We start from the raw sequence: 19,913 nt of genomic DNA, 5'->3' as shown, positions 1-19,913 counted from the left end.
ACAAATCTCTCAAAATATAAGTGCAGCAAAATATGAATTTTTAAACACATCCTCATCCACCTCTGCTCCCTGTTGATCTGTGACTTTCAGTGTTGTAGTCTCTGGGATAAGAAACTTCTGCTGGACTATACCATAACAACTCCACGTTACAACATGTTTACATCTTTATTCATTTAATACTAAACATCTGACTGACCTGCACTGAGAAAATCTGAGAAGCAAGCCTCTTCCAGTTTAATGTCCTTCTTCTTCCCTCCATGTTGTACTTTGATCAACATGTTGGTTTGACATAAAGGAAGAAAATGTCATATGTCTGAGAATAACATGTTCAAGTTAAAGTTTATCCCAACTACACACTGTTAAAATACACGTTTCTCACCGCTGTTCAAAACAGCAAGGCTACAGTTTATAAGCTCAACTGTTAGCATGCTAGCCAAAACTGACTTTTCAGCTGCGTCTGCGCCGTTGAGCCGGAAATTATTCTCTTAAAACACCGACATGCGGTTGCATTGTTGGATGGTTATTTCCAAAACAGTATTATTTACCTTCAAGATGCGCGTCGTCATTAATTTGTGAAGCTTATCAAACAGTTTGTCATTACCGTCATACAGACACATCACACGCCACAGACAGTATGGCCGACATTAACGTTTGAGTGAAAGCTAACAGCTCCACAATGGCAGCTAAGGACAGTTAGCTAACTAATGCTGTGGGAGCTACTTGCTCTAAATAATGGAGTAAAAGCAATGGGGTGACGTTCAACACCAAGTTCGCAGTCATTAGCGGTACTATGTAAGTAGATAAAGTGAGAACAATGACAAAATATCACGCATTTAAAGTACTTTCTGATAAAAATCATGCTCTTACCAGCCTTGTGACGACGTTCCTTGTGCTGCTCATGCCGCGATAAAATGCGTCGTGAACTCCAGGGACAGAGTTAAAATCAGATCCTGAACACCAGGGAATAAACTCCAAAATTCAACTCGGCCTGGGTGTACACCTTAACACAAACTGTAGTCAGAGTTATAAAATAAACTCCAGAAATGTAACTCTTTCACACTTTTTTGCCTGACTCCAGATTTTAGTACTTTGTGAATTTGCTGTGTGTTAGTACATGTAGTTGTGTACAGTTCAGCTGCTGCTGTCCTTGGTGCTGAATTCACCAACCCAGCTGAATGGTCCTGAGTGCTTATTGTTGTAATTCATTTGGTATTTTTGGGTTATGTTCTGGTTAGAGTTAGGCTTTCAGTTATGATGTGTCCTCATAACTATATTAAGACAACAATGTTTGTGTGTGTGTGTGTGTGTCTGTGTGTGTGAGAGAGAGAGAGAGTTTGTCCTTTGATGCCTTTGATGTATCAACATTCTACAGTCTGATGTCACAGGCTGCAGTAAGTGGACACACAGCCAGAGACAAGTTCAGAAGTCAAACAGGAGCAGAAACAGTTGGACTGGACAGGACTTGCTCATGATTTAGGAAGAAAGAAGCACTCAGATATTTCTGCACAATTATTGAGGAATTATTATTATTTTAATTATTATTATTATTATTAATTATTAAGGAAGGGAGGAGCTACTGCTGTTACAAGGACAAGAGGAAACCACAGGAAAGTCCGGATCAGCTCCAAGGTTTTCAGTAAGTCAGTACATGTTAGTAGTTCATGTCAGTGTCTAGTTTAGAAGTTAATGTTTTGAAATGTTTTGTCCAAATTATATGTTTGTGAAACTGTGACCGCAAGTAATCATACCCATAAGCCCAGTGGTTTGATTGTGTGCTTATCATTCATGGACAATATTGTGTTTTTTTTAAATGCTGATCATGACTGTGAGATATTCTCATGGTTGCTCAACTTCTTAACTTTGTTTTGGTGTGATGCTCTGTAGTTTGTGTTAAAGGAAAGGATTTCTAGGAAGTCTGTACTGTCTGCAACAAGATCCTTTCTAAAGAAATTCTAATGGAAATGATGGAGTTGGACGTCACAGCACAAAGTGGAGTGTGCTGTGTGTTATTTTAGGAAGTTACGTCAATGTACTGTAGGTCAGGTCTGTGATGTATTATGATACTTGATGGAGGACTTCACTTTAAGTGCTGTGAACAGGAAACAGTTTGATGTGTTGGTAAAATCTTCTTATTTCCAATGTGTGAATCACTTTCATCATCTCTCAAGATTTGGCCCAAAAACAAAGAAGCACAGTTTAAGACTCAGGAGAAATAATCTCCCAGTCCAATGCAAACTAACCAGCACACACTGTTTCCACTTCTACAATCATCTACTTATTATTGTGCTTTAAAGTTTCAGCCTTCTTACATTTACCTATCACTGAGTCCACTTGTGTCTTATACTGAACATTAGGTTCAAATCTCCTTTTGGCTTTGAGCCTTGATTTTTAGTTCATTTCCAGTGCAATACAATTATGTCCTGTAGTAAATCTGCAGAATGAGTCGTAGGACTTAAAGCTGGATCAGCTGTTGCATGAAGCGTTTCAGGCTGTGTTCATGTTCACCCTCTTTGGTTAAGGGACAGTAAAACAATCAGTGATTTCCTCCCTGTGGAGTAAATTTAGGCTGCTGAGAATTCTTCCTGCCTTGAAAACCTTAGTCCTGAAACTGGAATCTAAAATATGTTGATGTGTTTGAGGTGGCATGTGATGCATTTGGATGAGTGTTCATCTGCAGTGTTTTGAGTGTAGGAGGAAAACTGTTGATGACTGTGAGGACAGAATAAGTTTGGAAGTTTAACTCTGCCACTTTAGACTCTCAGCTCTGATTCTTGTTTTCTGCTCCATGCAGCTCATCTACAGGACTGTATTGAGTCCTATAGTTGTTGAAGGATCTTAATTATTAAGCAGTGAAACTATTTCATATGAGGAAATGGTACATTCATTCTTTGAAATGTTTCCTTTCTTCTGTTTCCTTGTCTTTTGATGATGGTCACTAAGCTCCAAATCTTGTAGCTGTTCAGAATTCAGCCTCAGTCAGTGTGAGAGAGCTGATATGTTTAAAGCTTCATAGACTGAAAAGGTTCTGAGAAGTTCTCTTGAAAAATGGATCCTAAATTTAACTCTAACAAATTGCACAGTCCTGAAGCACTAATGAAATATATGATTGGTGTGTTGGAGTAAAGTGAGACACACACACACACACACACACACATCTTGTTTAGATGTAACAGCCCACAGCCATTCTGAAGAATGACACAATCAGAAAATACATTTGGCCTTTGAGGAATTTAATTGTGTGCCTGCTCCAAATGCTATGCTAGGTCTATGTGGAGCAGCTTGAGTGAGACATTATGTTTCTGTTTGTTGCTACTAAAACAGCGTTTCATGTTTCAGGACTGACAGCAGGACTGGAAATGCTTAAAACGGTAAGTTCCAGTCAGTTAGAGCTGAAATGAAATGTGTGCATGAACTGTGTTGCTGGCATCAAAATAAGACTTTTTCCAGCATGGAAACACTGTTGTCAACTAGAAGAAGTATTTTGCAGAGTTTTCCAGTATGTTTGTGAGATCTACAGTATGTGGCATTTTCAGGACAGACGTGAAAAGACGCTCATTGTACTTGGAATATATGAATTCAAAATTTTGGTTTCTCTGGAAGATGTGACTCAAACATGAAGAATGTTATTTTGTTTGCTGAGTGTTTATTTTGTGCTTTTGTCCATTCAGATATGATAGACACAGGGTGGCCTCAAGAAAACACACAAACAGATCAGACCACAAAGAGAATCAGAAAAAGCAACATAAGAGGAAACACTGTGGGATTTCAGGTAACATACACTGTTACTTCCTCACCCTGTGGCTCTTGGCTTTTAAAATCTTTGAAAACAATTCACTAAAAAAATAGTTTCAGTTTTAGAAAAAAGGCTCAGTAATGTACTAAAATATCTGGACATTGTAGTTTTCTTTTATTGAAACAAACTCAAATAGGAGAAGGTGGTTTATTTGTTGGGGACAAATCATCAGCCTTATCCTTTACAGCAAAGCAGCAGTGGATTTTGCTGATTTTGTTAATAAAATGTTGATGTGTAATGATCAGCTGGGCTGTGATGACCAAATAGTTTCATATATTTTAAAATTCATAGAATCGAGACTCAAACCCTTCAGAGTAGTCAGGAGATTTCTAACTCTGTGAACTCTGTGCTAAGTTTACAATCAATCATTTAGATGAGTTTAACAAGTAAAGTGCTTTAATACATGAATCTGAAAATGAGTGTGTGAGTGAAAGAGACAGACATGTACAGACTGAACTATCTGTTCAACAGTGAGAGAGTTTCTCTAACAGGAGGAGACTCTCTCTGCTACACTCTACACAGACACACTGAGGAACCAAACCACCAGAGTTCAAACCCAAACCCAGGATACAGAGGTTCAGTGAATGTGGTGTTGAAGGTGTAGAGGTGGATCAGTGAGTCAGAGTAGACTCTGTAGAAGGACAGAGAGCCAGCAGGACAGTCCACATACACTGCTACTCTGTGAGAGACAGAGGAAGAGGATGAAGAGGAGGAGGAGGAGGAGACAGATGTCTTCCTGTTATTGTGCCAAACAGAGTAACCAAGATCAGAGCAGCTCAGACTCCAGGACTGATTCTCTCCAAACAAACAGTTTTCTCTGTTTTCTTTCCTTCTGATTCCTCTGTAACTCACTGATATATCAACCATTCCTCTCCACTCGACCTCCCAGTAACAGCGACCAGTCAGACCATTACTGCACAGCAGCTGAGGACACTGGTCAAATCTCTCTAGATGATCAGGATATGACTGATCCTCCTCCACACGTGTCACCTTCCTGTTGTTGTCAGAAAGTTTGAGGTTTCTGTTTACTGTGTTTGTGTCGATGGTGAGTTCACAGAAATCTGATGGAGAGAAGAAGACACAACACAGCTGCAGTTATTGATCTATCACCTGATCATTGATTGACACTTTGAAGATGGTTGAATGTGAGCTGCTTTGTTTTCAGGAATCAAATGAGAAACACACTTACACTTCCTCAGACCTGGTCTCAACCATTGGACTCCACCAGGCTCCACCCTGAAAGGAGGAGGGGGGTCAGACCAGCACATTCTCTTTCAGCATGCAAACATGGACATTACATGGCTCTCATACACAGATGCTTTGATTATTCTTTTCATTCAGCAAAGAGACAAAGGACCTGGAGTCCTTATCTTGGAATTATACGGAGCAGGGAGGTGATATGGAGGAAAGATTTCATCATTTGTCTTCTCCATTTGATATCACTTTTGGTGTCAGACACAACAAATGATCTCAGAATTACAAGATCAGGATCTCAGAGAGGTTCAGCTGATTATTGATCATGGATATTTTAGAAGACAGAGACATGATCAGAGACATGATTTAATTTCCTCCTTGGTTTGAGACACTGGCAGATGAATGTCTCTGAGCAGTGTAGATGCTCTTATTATTGTTGGGATGTTATTATTAGTGTGTCAGCACTGAACAGATATCTAAAATCTTTGGGCTTGTTGTGGTGAAAGCACTCTGAGTGCTCAAAGTGGCTCTGTTGGTTCAGGAGCAGTTCAACCAGCTGCAGCTCAAATGTTTCCACGCTGGTTTTGTGCTGATGCAGCATGAAATCCAGTCTGTGAAAGTGACACAGTGAGTCTCATCATGACTCACTGTGTCATATTTTCTCTTAAATATGACACAGTGGGTCATGATGAGATACTGAAGTCAGAATTAGAGAAAACCCCTCTTTGTGTTGTTGTTGAATTCAAAGCACTTCTGTAGAGATCTGTCATCAGCTGTGACACACTAAATGTTTCCAGCTCTTCCTCCTCTATCACACACTGTCTGTAGCTGCAGCAGGCCTCTCCATACCTGAGGGTGTCCAGTCTCCAGTGTGGATCCTTCAGCCCAACAGACAGCAGCTTCACTCCTGAGTCTCCTGGATGATTGTAGCTCAGGTCCAGCTCTCTCAGATGGGAGGGGTTGGAGCTCAGAGCTGAGGCCAGAGAAGCACAGCCTTCCTCTGTGATCAGACATCCTGACAGCCTGCAGACACACACAACATCACACAGGAACCCTCTGTCAACACCTGCTGGTCTGTTTTGTTGTTCTTTTTTGTTCATATTTTTGTTGGTTCTGGTCCATTTTGGTCCAGGTTCAATGTATTTAAGGCAAATTTCTTAAACATCATCTGTAGGATTTAAAAAATCAACAACTGAAGCAAAAAATAAGAGAAAATGATAAATAACTTTCTGAGTCTAGAAAGTTCTGCTGAACTTTAGTAAAATTTTCTGTGAACAATCCTACACAAGTTGGCTGTTTATCCACTGATGTAAATCAGATATGAGCAAATCATCAGCTAAACAGGTTGATGGATCCTGACCTGAGAGTCTCCAGGGTACAGTGTGGACTCTTCAGTCCAGCAGACAGAAGCTTCACCCCTGAATCCCGCAGGTCGTTGTTACTCAGGTCCAGGTGTCTCAGACTAGAGGACTGGGAGCTGAGAACTGAGGACAGAGCTTCACAGCTTCTCTCTGAGAGGTTACAGCTGCTCAGTCTGAAGAGGAAACAATGAAGAAAAAGTCAAATAACATTTGTGTTGAAAGGACAATCAAAGGAACAAACTCTCAGTCAGTGGTGTTTTTTGGCACGGGCAAACCAGGGCGGCATCACATGGGGGGGCGGCACAACCACGAGAAAAAAAGAATAAAAAAATCATCTGTGCCTCGAAGCGGTTTTCTATTATCTACCATATTACTATGTGGGGAATGAGCAAATTGGTGCCCCCTGCAGCTGCAGGTGCCCCTGCTTGCTGAGAAGGTGCCGTGCTCAGAAGCTGTGTGACGAGGGGAAAGGCGAGGGAGGGAAGTTCACCACTGGGTCTCTCCCAAATGAAACGGACAAGTTGGGGGGTATCAACTGTATAGATGAGGCTTTTCAAAGCTAAAGTTGATCAAGTCATACCTGAGGTTAACCATGTCTCAGGAACGGCTCACTGGCCTTGCTGTCATCAGTATCAATCACTCAATAGGGGAGCAGATTTTGTATGGTGACATTATTGATGATTTTGCATCAAGGAAGGCCAGAAAGGTCAGGTTTTAGTTTTTGTTTGCTACTCTTAGTGCAATAGTGTTATAATTAGATTTCCTTTAGTGTGTTTTAATTTGTGTTATGAAGGATTTGTGCTATTCAAAATATTTATTCTATATCCTACTTCCTGCTTCTGAGGAGTGCAGACGTGTTTCTGACTGCTCCTACTGCCTCTTGGCTTGCTTTTTTGTTTCTCTCGTGTTTGTGATTTTTCTTTCCTGAACACCCTGCTCTGCTACTCTTGGGATATATTCTTTTGAGATGGAGCTCAGTGCATTGGACAAAATTTTCCCACAAAGAAAAGAATCACCGGGAGAACCACTCTGCCCTGAGGGGACATTCCCTGCGGGGTATGTCTGAGATGCTTGGGACTCCTGGCGTCTGGTATGCCTGGAAGCGCTGCCCCTGTAAGACGTGGAGGATTTATCTATTGGACATTGATAGCAGAGATACTACTGATTGGCCTGGGTATTGCCCTGATCTATCGGAGAATTGGAAAAACAGCTGCTGGCAGATCGGCACTACCGCCAAGCACGGAGATAAAACAGCACCACGGGTTCCTGAGTACTCGGCTGACGGAATTCCACCAGAAGATAGCTCGGATCGAAGGACTGATCAGTGACATCTCAGCCTGATCTGAGGAGGAACGGAGACAGATTGATAACATCGGAAAACAGTCCGAACACCTGTTGAGATCGGTGAAGGGACTGTCTGTCAAGCTTGAGGAGATGTTGAAGCTACTCCATGCATCTGCAGGGGATGAAGAGCACTGAGACCAGAGACTGACTGATTACTGATCTGGATAAATTCAACACGGATCGATAAATTGCTTTTTGTATATTGACTGTATTGTTTCTGTCCCTCGCCCCCTCCCCCTCCCTGTCTCTCGGCCTGGAAGAATAGCTCAGCAGCTGTGCTCCTATCAAATTCCTATGCAGCTCGTATCTCCCTTTAAGGACAACAGATGAACTGACCTGTAAACATCCTGGCAGTCTTGGTCATATAAACACTTCTCATAGACGCACACACATTCCCCTCCCTACCCTCCCCCGATCTACCGTCTGCCTTCGCACCTTATCTTCTGTCCCCTCCCCCATGTGTCTATGAAAAAATTCCAGCATGTTTCCACGTGTACTGTGTATTAATGTCATAATGTATAATGTGATTGTGTGTCAAATGTATGTATCACAAATTGCAAATTAACTTTCAGGAAAGCGTGTGGTGGCGCAAACATTTTGCTCCTATCCTATCCTTTTATTTTATTCTTTTATTTATTTTTTATTACTTTAAAATAATAAAATTATATTATTTTTTTTTTAGGGTCTCGCCCAGGGAGATATTCAATGTAGAACCGCCACTGCTCTCAGTTTCTACATTGATGATCATCTTTCATTGGCTTTGATTTAAATCCTTTCTGATTTATTCTCAACAAGTTGGAGACATGACAGTTAAATATGACACAATCAGTAAAAAACAGACACGTACAGTCACGGCTGTAAGTATCTGGAGAGTTAGACTCTGTTTTGTTCTTCGGGCTCTCAGCACATTGACTTATATAAATATAATAATATAATAAATATAATAAATAATGGATACTACAGTCAATAACTGCAAAGGATTTTACTAGGGATGCACCAAAATAAAAATTCTTGGCCGAAACCGAAAAGCGAAAATGAGGAAACCAAGGCCGAAAATCGAAACACAGAAAGAAATTATTTTGCCAATTATTAGTACCATTGCATTTATGGCTATGACTGTGTACTAACCTCATTAAAATTGCAAGGCATTGCGATTACATAAATTAATATGAACGTTTCAAAGAATAAATCAATTTAAACAAGTTTGTAAAATTAAGTATGTTCTCTCATAAAAACACAAAGTGCATATAAGTAAAGTGTATTTTAAAATTTTCGCTGTAGGACTACAACATAATAGTGTATCAAAACAAAGATTGCCATAGTCCATATGTTAACCGTAGGCCTTTAACAACAACAAATGCACCAAGAATTGCAGCGCTTTAAGTTAAGTTTTAAACTTCCTTGCCTTTTCAAAAACGTCCACCACAGACGGAGTGGGCATGCTCAGAGGGATTTTCCTTCTCTGCGCTGCATTGGATGTACCTTGGCAAGATGGCAGCGCGCACAGACGCTGCGGCTCACTGCTCTCCACTCTCAGTGCATTGTCTACTGTGTGTTTATGTGTGGATGTTTGTATTTTTAACTGGAAGCACTGCCATATGTTGGGCAGAACCTATGTACAGTCGTCAGGATCTTCTTAGTTTGGGATTACGCTGTCAAAGGACTATCACATCGGACTACCACCGCTCCCATGACATTCCGGAGGACATAGCTAGGACCCCAGGGTCTCCGTGGATGGTCCTTCCCGGCGGCAAGCCCAAGAGGAAGCGTAAACAAAGGAAGCAAAAGCGAGGCTGCAGGGCCGGACCGCTAGCATGGCTAAAGAGACAACCATCTAAGCCGCCGCTTCAGACTCAGCTATTGAGTTAGCTGGCCGCACGGCCCACCGCCACGACAGGAACGGCGACTCTGGTAAGAGCAGAGGAGGGGGGTTATGCATGTATATCAACGACAGCTGGTGCAAAAATGCAAAGACTGTAGACAGCCATTGTTCCCCGAACTTGGAATATTTGACAGGCCCATCTATATATCTCGCGAGTTTACTGTCGTCATGGTAACGGCCGTATACATACCTAAGGCTAACGTAGCCATGGATGAGCTGCACAAAACAGTAAGCAGCCAGCAGAACTCTTATCCTGATGCAGTGCACATCATAGGTGGAGACTTTAACCACGGTGATCTAAGGACAGTACTTCCCAGATTTTATCAACATATTAAATGTGCAACAAGGGGTGCAAGCACACTGGAAAAAGCCTATAGCAACATCCAAAAAGGCTATAGAGCAACCCCTCTACCACATCTGGGTCTTTCAGATCACATGTCCATGCTGCTCATCCCTGCATACACCCCCATCAGGAGAAGAGCCCCCCCCAACCACAAAGATTGTAAAAACATGGCCGGAGAGTGCAATACACCAGCTGCAGGACTGTTTTGAGAACACAGACTGGAATGTTTTTGAACATCAGGACCTGGAGGAGCACACCACATCTGTGCTCTCCTACATCAACTTTTGTGTCGACAGCCTCACTGTGGACAAATGTCTCCGGGTGTATCCCAATCGGAAACCTTGGATGACCAAAGAAGTCCAGGTCCTGCTGAGGCAGCGTGATGCCGCTTTCAGAGCCGGTGATAGGGCACAGTACAGTGCAGCCAGAGCCGACCTGAAAAGAGGCATCAGAGAGGCCAAGGCAGCTTATAAGAGGAAAATTGAGGACCACTTCAGCGACAACAATATGCGACAGGTGTGGCAGGGAGTCCAGCAGCTAACCCACTACAAGTCCAGCAACACCACAATGGCAGAGGGTGACGCTGCGCTTGCTGAGGAGTTGAACCACTTCTTCGCACGCTTCGAGGGGGAAGGAGGACCCGAGGCAGCCATAGCTCGAGCACCGGACTACAGCAACTCCAGTCTCATGGTGCAAGAGCACGAGGTGAGGCGCACACTGAGGGCAGTGAATCCCAGGAAGGCCGCCGGACCAGACGGAGTGACCAGGAGGGTCCTCAAGGAGTGCGCAGACCAGCTGGCTGGGGTCTTCACCAAGATCCTCAATGCATCACTGTCCCAGTCCTTCATCCCACCATGCCCACAATTGTCCCGCTGCCCAAAAAGACCTCCATCAGCAGCCTCAACGACTATCGACCAGTCGCTCTGACTCCTGTTATAATGAAGTGTTTTGAGAAACTGGTCCGACGGCACATCATGTCTTGACTCCCACCGGCATTCGACCCACCCACTGCATACAGAGCTAACAGATCGACAGAGGACGCCATCGTCACAGCACTCCACACCACCATCTCCCACCTGGAACAGCAGGGGAGCTACGCTAGGCTGCTCTTTGTTGACTTCAGCTCTGCTTTTAATACAATACTCCCAGACAGACTGATAGAAAAACTACTGGACATTGGACTTCCTTTCAACACCTGCTGCTGGATCAGAAACTTTCTCTCTGACCGTGTACAGCGAGTCAGAGTGGGTCCCCATCTCTCCACAGCCCTCAGCCTCAACACTGGATCACCACAGGGCTGTGTGCTCAGTCCCCTACTGTACACTTTGTAGACGTATGACTCTGTCAGCACCCACTCAGACAACACCATCATTAAGTTTGCTGACGATACCACCGTGGTGGGGCTCATCTCTGGTGGAAATGAGACGGCATACAGGGATGAGGTCCAGAAGCTGGTGGGGTGGTGTGCAGACAACAACTTGGTCCTCAGCATCTCCAAGACCAAAGAACTGATAATTGATTTCAGGAGGAAGAAGTCCAAACTTCAGCCCATCTGCATCAACGGGGAATGTGTGGAGAGGGTGCCCAGCTTTAAGTTTCTAGGAGTGCACATAGATGCAGACCTCCAATGGAGCTCTAACACCTCAGAGGTTGTGAAGAAGGCTCGGCAGCGCCTCCACTTTCTGAGGATTCTCAGGAGGACCAATCTGAAGAGGGAGCTGCTGACCGTCTTCTACTGCTGCTCCATTGAAAGTGTGCTGACATATTGCATCTCTGTGTGGTTCTCAAGCTGCACCACAGCAAACAAGAAGGCACTACAAAGGGTCATTAACACCGCCCAGAAAATCATTCGCCATCCCCTTCCCTCCCTGAAGAACCTCTACAACACCTGCTGTCTCGCAGCGGGGCACGCAGCATCTTGAGGGACTGCACACACCCAGGACACAGGGTGTTTAAGCTGCTGCCCTCTGGCAAGAGATTCAGGGCACTGAGAGCACGAGCAACAGACTCAGGGACAGCTTTTACAACATTGCAATAGCCCTAATCAATGCTAACAAATAGCCTCATTTAATCTGGTTAGCCACCTTTCCGACAACAGGTCATGTGCAATAAACAATGTCTTTGTCTTTGTATATATTTTACATACTGTATATTTCTATCCTGGATATATTTATTTTATTTTATTATTTTATTCTACTTTTTCTATTTTACTTTTTTTATTCTGCACTGTGATTGTATGTCTTCTTTTGCACTGATGTGGGACAGTACCTCAATTTCGTTGTACTTTTGTACAAAGTATGATTGTGCAATGACAATAAAGATTTATCTTATCTTATCTTATATTCTGCATATATTCAGCATAGCAATCGAGATGTTTGGATTTCAGGTGATAAATTAAACCCGACGTGGAGAAATTCTTTGCAGATGCGCCCCCTCTTGAAATTTTGACAATACGTTTTGCAAATCGCTATCCGTATGTCTTTCTCAGATTTATTAAAATACGTCCACACCGCAGACATGTTGCTCATAGCTGTAACTCGTACTGGCCGCTGTTTTCGCCTGCGTCATCACAACATCCTGTTTCGGTTGTGTTGTTTAGGTGATAAAAGTCTTTCGGCCGAAAGCCAAAAATGCACTTTTGGGCCATTTTTGGCTGAAGATTTTCGGTGGCCAAAAATTCGGTGCATCCCTAGATTTTACAATAAATATTAAATCTGATGAGTTTGTTTCACTTCATGTGTATTTGTCCAGTTACTTTTGAACCACTAAAAGGGCTGAATCTCCCACACAGTTCTTTCTATACTGATGTCAACCTGCTCAAATTAAAGCTGAGACTTGGCTCTTTAATGTAGAATCAAATTATTTTAATTCAGATTTAATGTGATGAAGCTCAGAGTCTGAAGAACAATAACTGTCCAAGTACTTCAGGTCTTGACTGTAACTGTGTTAATGTTGGTACCTGATTCGATTTAGTTTGACTCCTCTGATAAACTTATTTATTAGTTGTAAGTACAGGGCAGCTGTGTCTCAGCAGGTAGAGAGGTTTGTCCATTAATCACAGCTCTCCTCCTGTCAACATCAAGTGTCCTTAGGCTAAAAACCTCAATCTCAAACCAGCCCTGATAGCCAGACCAGGACCTTGTATGGAAGCTGGATTCCATCAATGTGTGTGAATGGGTGAATGAGAGGCAGCATTTAAAGAGTTGTGGGTCTCGTTTAAACCACTTTTTAACAAACCATAGATGAGCTTGTGTATCTCAGTCAGAGTTCATAAATGTGAAGCTGGATAAAAAACAAAATAGACTGAAAAACTCAAAGATTGAATAAACTGTGAAAATCATTATATAGATCAGCATTGATGGACTCAAGAAATATCTGCAGTCATTTCACACAAAATGGCACTTGATCTGACCTGAGAGTGTCCAGGGTACTGTGTGGACTCTCCAGTCCAGCAGACAGAAGCTTCACCCATGAATCCTGCAGGTCATTGTTACTCAGGTCCAGGTGTCTCAGACTAGAGGACTGGGAGCTGAGAGCTGAGGACAGAGCTTCACAGCTTCTCTCTGAGAGGTTACAGCTGCTCAGTCTGAAGAGGAAACAATAAAGAAAAAGTCAAATAACATTTGTGTTGAAAGGACAATCAAAGGAACAAAACTCTCAGTTGGCTCTGCAGCTCACACCATTTACTAGTTACGCTGCTATAGGCTTAGACTGCCAGGGGACATCCCATCATGCATCGTGCTCCTCTCTCTCTCTCTCTCTCTCTATCTGTACTCATTCATATCCTATTAATACCTGTTACTAACTCAACTTCTTCCCTTTCCTGTAGTTTTGTTCTTTCTCTCCTCTCTTCACTTCTGCTGTTACTCTCTGCAGGCTCATCTGCACTTGGAACTGTAGAACCTGGATTTGCTGCTGTCTTAGCAATTTCAAGAGTGTTGCATACCTCTGAAAGACTTTTTACAATTTTTGACTTTTCAGAGTCAATTAAAGCTCTTTTTTGGCTCATGTTGCCTGAGGAGAAGAAGCTGCCTAAAAATTATGCACACTTTGATATAAGGTGTTGCTCTGCTTAGGCCACACCCTCCTTCATTACACAAATACACATCACCTGATAAGCTTAAATCCAGTAAGAATTCAAATTTATACAGCTTGGAGTTGGAACATATACATAAAAAAGATGATATGGTCAAAAAACGTAAATGCTTAATAATTGTGCACACAATGTAGTTCTTCTATTGTGGTTTGTATTGCTATTAGTCCTATTACTAATCATGCTATTGTTCTCTTATTACTTTTAATCTTGCTGTCTTCGTGAAACCTGCATTGTCCTATGTTCTCGTTCATCCCCTCCCATCCTTCTTTCTCTCTCTCGACCTAACCTGTTCCTTTAATTCCATTGAAATGTTCCAATCTTTGTAATAGAATATTGAGATCAATAGTGTCAAATGTAGCACTGATATTAAGTAGATCTTACACTAAATATTAAATCTGATGAGTTTGTTTCATTTCATGTGTATTTGTCCAGTTACTTTTGAACCACTAAAAGGGATGAATCTCCCACAGTTCTTTCTATACTGATGTCAACCTGCTCAAATTAAAGCTGAGACTTGGCTCTTTAATGTAGGATTATTTTATTTCAATTCAATGTGATGAAGCTCAGAGCTCAGAGATGATGATAAGGAATTAAAGAAGAGAGGAATTTATTTTCCCTCCTGCTGAATAAAATAGCAGAGTCTTTATATAATGATGAATAAATCCAACTATCTATACACTTACAGAGCTTTGTTAGAGGCTTTGACAACTGGCAGCAGTTTCAGAAGAGCCTCCTCTGAAGCAGAGTATTTCTTCAGGTCAAACACGTCCAGATCTTTTTCTGATGACAGTAAGATGAAGACCAGAGCTGACCATTGAGCAGGAGACAGTTGACCTGTGGAGAGACGTCCTGAACTCAGGAACTGTTGGATCTGCTCCACTAGAGAACGATCATTCAGTTCATTCAGACAGTGGAACAGGTTGATGCTTCGCTCTGCAGAGGGAGTCTCTTCAATCTTCTTCTTGATGTACTGGACTGTTTGCTGATTTGTCTGTGAGCCATTTCCTGTGTGTGTCAACAGACCTCGTAGGAGAGTCTGATTGGTCTGCAGTGAAAGACCCAGGAGGAAGCGGAGGAACAAGTCCAGGTGTCCATTTGGACTCTGTAAGGCCTTGTCCACAGCCCTCTGGTAGAGCTGCGTTGGATCAGATTTGTCTCTGGACACTTTAGACCAGTTGGAGGTTGATTGTTCTTCTGACAGCAGACTGACTCCAGAGTTGATGAAGGTCAGATGGACATGAAGAGCAGCCAGAAACTCCTGAAGACTCAGATGGACGAAGCAGAACACCTTGTCCTGGTACAGTCCTCTCTCCTCTTTAAAGACCTGTGTGAACACTCCTGAGTACACTGAGGCTGCTCTGATGTCAATGCCACACTCTGTCAGGTCTGATTCATAGAAGATCAGGTTTCCTTTCTGCAGCTGCTCAAAAGCCAGTTTTCCCAGAGACCTAATCATCTTCCTGGTCTCTGGACTCCAGTGTGGATCTGTCTCGGCTCCTCCATCATACTTAACATTCTTCAGTTTGGACTGAACCACCAGGAAGTGGATGTACATCTCAGTCAGGGTCTTGGGCAGCCCTCCTCCCTCTGTGGTTTCCAACACATCCTCCAGAACTGTAGCAGTGATCCAGCAGAAGACCGGGATGTGACACATGATGTGGAGGCTTCGTGAAGTCTTGATGTGGGAGATGATCCTTCTGACCTGGTCCTCCTCTCTGAACCTCTTCCTGAAGTACTCCTCCTTCTGTGGGCCAGTGAACCCTCTGACCTCTGTCACCATGTCAACACACTCAGGAGGGATCTGATTGGCTGCTGCAGGTCGTGTGGTTATCCAGAGGCGAGCAGAGGGAAGCAGTTTCCCCCTGATGAGGTTTGTCAGCAGCACATCCACTGAGGTGGACTCTGTAACATCAGTCAGGATCTCAGTGTTGTGGAAGTCCAGAGGAAGTCGACACTCATCCAGACCGTCAAAGATGAACAGAACCTGGACCTCTTCAAACCTGCAGAGTCCTGCTTCTTTGGTTTCAGGAAAGAACTGATGAACAAGTTCCACCAAGCTGAACTTTTTCTCTTTCAGCACATTCAGCTCTCTGAATGTGAATGGAAATGTGAAGTGTATGTCCTGGTTGGCTTTGTCTTCAGCCCAGTCCAGAGTCAACTTCTGTGTTAAGACTGTTTTCCCAATGCCAGCCACTCCCTTTGTCATCACTGTTCTGATTGGTCCATCTCTTCCAGGTGAGGCTTTAAAGATGTCTTCTTGTCTGATGCTTGTTTCTGGTCTGGCTGGTTTCCTGGATGCTGTTTCAATCTGTCTGACCTCATGTTCATCATTGACCTCTCCAGTCCCTCCCTCTGTGATGTAGAGCTCTGTGTAGATCTGATTCAGAAGGGTTGGGTTTCCTGCTTTAGAGATCCCCTCAAACACACACTGGAACTTTTTCTTCAGAGTAGATTTAAGTTTACGTTGACAAACTGGAACAATGTGTCCTGAATGAAAAAAACAAGAAACAACATCAATGACTGATTCATAAAGAAAACATGACATGTTCATCCCCCTAAAGAACACACATGAACATATTTCCCTGCTTGTCTTGAGACGTTAGTAAATGTCCCATTTGTCCATCATGTTGAATCTTTAGAGAAATCCTCTTACTGCTGTGCAGACAGTCAGCCAGCTCCTCCTGCTTCATTCTCCTCAGGAAGTTCACTGTGATCTTCACAAAAGCCTCTCTGCTGCTCCTCCTCTGCTCTTCATCCTCAGCGTCCAACACCTCCTCATCCTCCCTCTGACTCTCTGAGCATTCTGGGTAATCTGGACTCACAACCTTCTGGATCTTCTTCAGCTCCTTCTTCACAAAAGTGACCATGTTCTCCTCCAGCAGCTGGAACAGAAAACTATATGAATGACACAATCAAAGTAAAACCATGGAGCCAAACATCAGATCCATGTTGGACACACTGACAATCCACTGCTCTAAAAAGTGCAGCATGGAGATTATTATCAACACAACAGATGTCAAAGTAGTTGTTGTCCATGTACAGACCATAAATATGGAGTCCAGGTGTGTTTGATGCTGCTGGGCAGACTGAGCACTGGGAACCTCTGAGCTCTCCTGGTCCACTCTGTGGAGGAATCATGAAGAATTAGCTCACATTATGTTTGCAGCATCTGTGAGTGTTTTATGCTTTGTACACAAACAACAGCTGCTTTTATGTTCTGTGGTGACTGTCCTGATTAAAGCAAACACTACTGTGCTGTGACATTCTCAATGAGAGGAAACAAGCAATCACTTCTGTACCTCATGACCTAGAGTCATCACAACAAGTCCACCTTTTAAATGATGAGTTTTAAGGACTCACACTGGGTTTGACAGAAGTCTCACCTCTGCTACAGGACACTAACACAAACACTGGAACTGGATAGGTGCTGAGTTACAGGGAGTTTTAGTTCTGATCTGAATGACACATATAAGAACATAAGAAGTGCTTTTCTTGTAAAGAGAAACATCAACTTTGCCACTAAAGCCTGTGTTTCAGCCTGATCATGTTCATATACTGTGTCATTCATGAAGCCTGGAGACAAAACACAATCACTTCATCTTTCATAGAAGACCAGTTATACAGAACAGCTGTCTGATACATTTTAAACTCAGCTGCAGCTCACTTCTTTGCAGCAGAGGGAGGCTGTCCTTTGAAATTAACGGGCTCATCCTTTGACCTGTCACTCTTCATGGACACACAGCTGGGCTCAGGTCCATGTTCAGGTCCAGGTCCAGCAGAGTCTGGTGTGTGCTGCTGCTCTGGCCTTCAACACAACACACACAGAGCTTTGAGTGTGAATAATGATGGTGCAGTGATGTGAGTGCTGAGCTCTGACATGGAGAAGAGTCATGGACAGTTAGAGATCCTCATCTCACCTCTGAGCCTTTGGTCTGGTTCTCATGGTCCCCACACAGACTTTTTTAGAGGGAGGGGCTCCCTCCTCTCTGTCCTCACACTGATTCATGATGCTGAATTCACACCCACATCAGCTCACACACACTTTCTACCTTCATCTGGAGAGAAAACACAAATCATTCATCTGCACAGCAACTGAAATCATCCTCTCCATCATTTGTCCTGTAGAAATATCAGCTGCTCCTCCACTGATTGGTTCTTCTTTCATATCTTTCACACATGATTCAGAGACGACCATTTCCATTCACTGACACACAGATGGACTGAGATCCACTGATTTTATCTGACAATCTGTTTGTCTGCAGTGTTTCTCTAGAAAATGACTTGATGAAACAAGCTGCAGGTGATTATTCCACACAAAACAACTGAGACTCAGTTCATTTCTCCTCAATATTATTCCAGGGGCCCATTTTAGTTGGGGCCCCTGGCACTTTCCTGCCTTTTCTAATAGTAAAGTCTGAACTATATGAAGCAGCAACAACAGACCAAAACCAAACCAAACAGCAGAGACACAGATAGACATCAATAAAAACAGCAAATATGTCCTGACAGACAGTTTTTCTGTTTGTATTGTGACCAGCCACAGAGATATAATCACCTATCAGAGCTGCTGAGATGCTTTATTGTGAGAATATTTATGGATTTGGGTCTTTATCATCTAATTCATCAGGTAGAGTTTGTCCTGATAGGACCAGGAGGCCTCTGACTCTGTGGATGGAGTGTTAACTGTCTCTCTGAAAAACCCTGTCAGTCCCTCTGAGCTCAGTCCCGTAGAGTTCATCTAATGACAGAGGAAGTCAGAGCTGTTCTCCAGCCGCTGTCCGGCCGAGCTCAGACCGCATTTAGCGGCTCAGACTGCGGGAGAGCAGCGGCTCAGGTCCGCCTCCTCCACAGGCTGATTCAGGCAGGAAAAGCTGCCTTCAGTCAGCAGTAAGTGGAGCCACAGACTAACAAAGGCTCCGTGTTCAGCTACTGACCATCAGCTCACTCTGCTTCTACTCTGACTCCACCGCTTCTACTGCAAATATCCACACAACATGGCGGATAATAACGGTCCTGCCTCACCCCGACTTTACAGTGACAACTCAGTCTATGCAACTAAACAGCACAACGCAGTATAAAAAACACAATAAAGCACAACAACATCCAAAAAAAATCGATCGTCAGATAATTCACGTAAATACAGTAAGTGTTGACGAGTAAAACATTCAAAGTGCGGACATTTACCTTCAGACAAAGAAAATCATCTGCGCCACAAACTTCGGTGAAAGTGAAAGTAAACTTTCAGGAACCGGGCGGAGCACGCTTTTCAAAAGAGTGAGGGATGTGTCCAGCTGTGGCACTATAAAACCTCAGTGAACACTGAAAAGTAATACTATGAAATAAATGTAAACAATATCTAATTGAAAAAGGCTACTGTCGTTTAATTTCAACATTTTTCAATTTTAAGCTTTTAATTTTTTTAAAAGGTGTTCATCTTCTCCTGTCTTTTTCTTTTCTGCATTTCCTGATTCTGTTTGACAAAAAGACAGAGGTAAGCTTGATAATGACATCGGGGTTGGCAGTGAACAATGTTAGAGGGCCAGCATTCAGATTACAGAACAGTTAGTGGATACTGTGTGCTCAGCAGATTACAGTTATGATAGGAAACACAGCACAGAAGCAAAAAGCTTCATGATTGGTAATTATTTACATTACAGTCTGCATAGAACATTAATCCAACATGTATCTGTAGCAGAGTGGAACATTAAACATAGTAATGTGTTAGAAATGGATCATTGTAGACAATAAACAGCAGCAGGTGGGTGGAGCCAGGACCACAGACAGAGAACATGGAGCTCCGGAGCCAGAGGTACCTGCAGAAAGGTACAGAGAAAGAGAGACCAGAGAGAAACAAACACAGGACTATGGGACAGAGAGGACACAGAGTTTATGACATGGAA

At 43.0% G+C, this 19,913-nt stretch overlaps 1 protein-coding gene across 1 annotated transcript; it reads right to left on the bottom strand.

The window, feature by feature from the left end:
- Window positions 1–3,557: 3,557 nt before the first annotated feature.
- On the bottom strand, window positions 3,558–17,129 carry LOC121189267 (NACHT, LRR and PYD domains-containing protein 3-like; the record flags this gene model as incomplete). The annotated part of the gene is made up of 7 exons (XM_041049222.1): window positions 3,558–4,854; window positions 4,983–5,029; window positions 6,348–6,521; window positions 13,330–13,503; window positions 14,697–16,500; window positions 16,667–16,895; window positions 17,058–17,129. Coding segments are annotated over 7 exons (3,054 nt in total), but the record flags the coding sequence as incomplete, so codon positions are not given.
- Window positions 17,130–19,913: the final 2,784 nt, after the last annotated feature.

This window comes from Toxotes jaculatrix, chromosome 11, assembly GCF_017976425.1.
Source record: "Toxotes jaculatrix isolate fToxJac2 chromosome 11, fToxJac2.pri, whole genome shotgun sequence".
In the NCBI taxonomy this organism is placed as follows: Eukaryota; Metazoa; Chordata; class Actinopteri; family Toxotidae; genus Toxotes; species Toxotes jaculatrix.
Note: the sequence above shows the minus strand (reverse complement) of the source record. Positions and strands in the feature narration are given on the sequence as shown.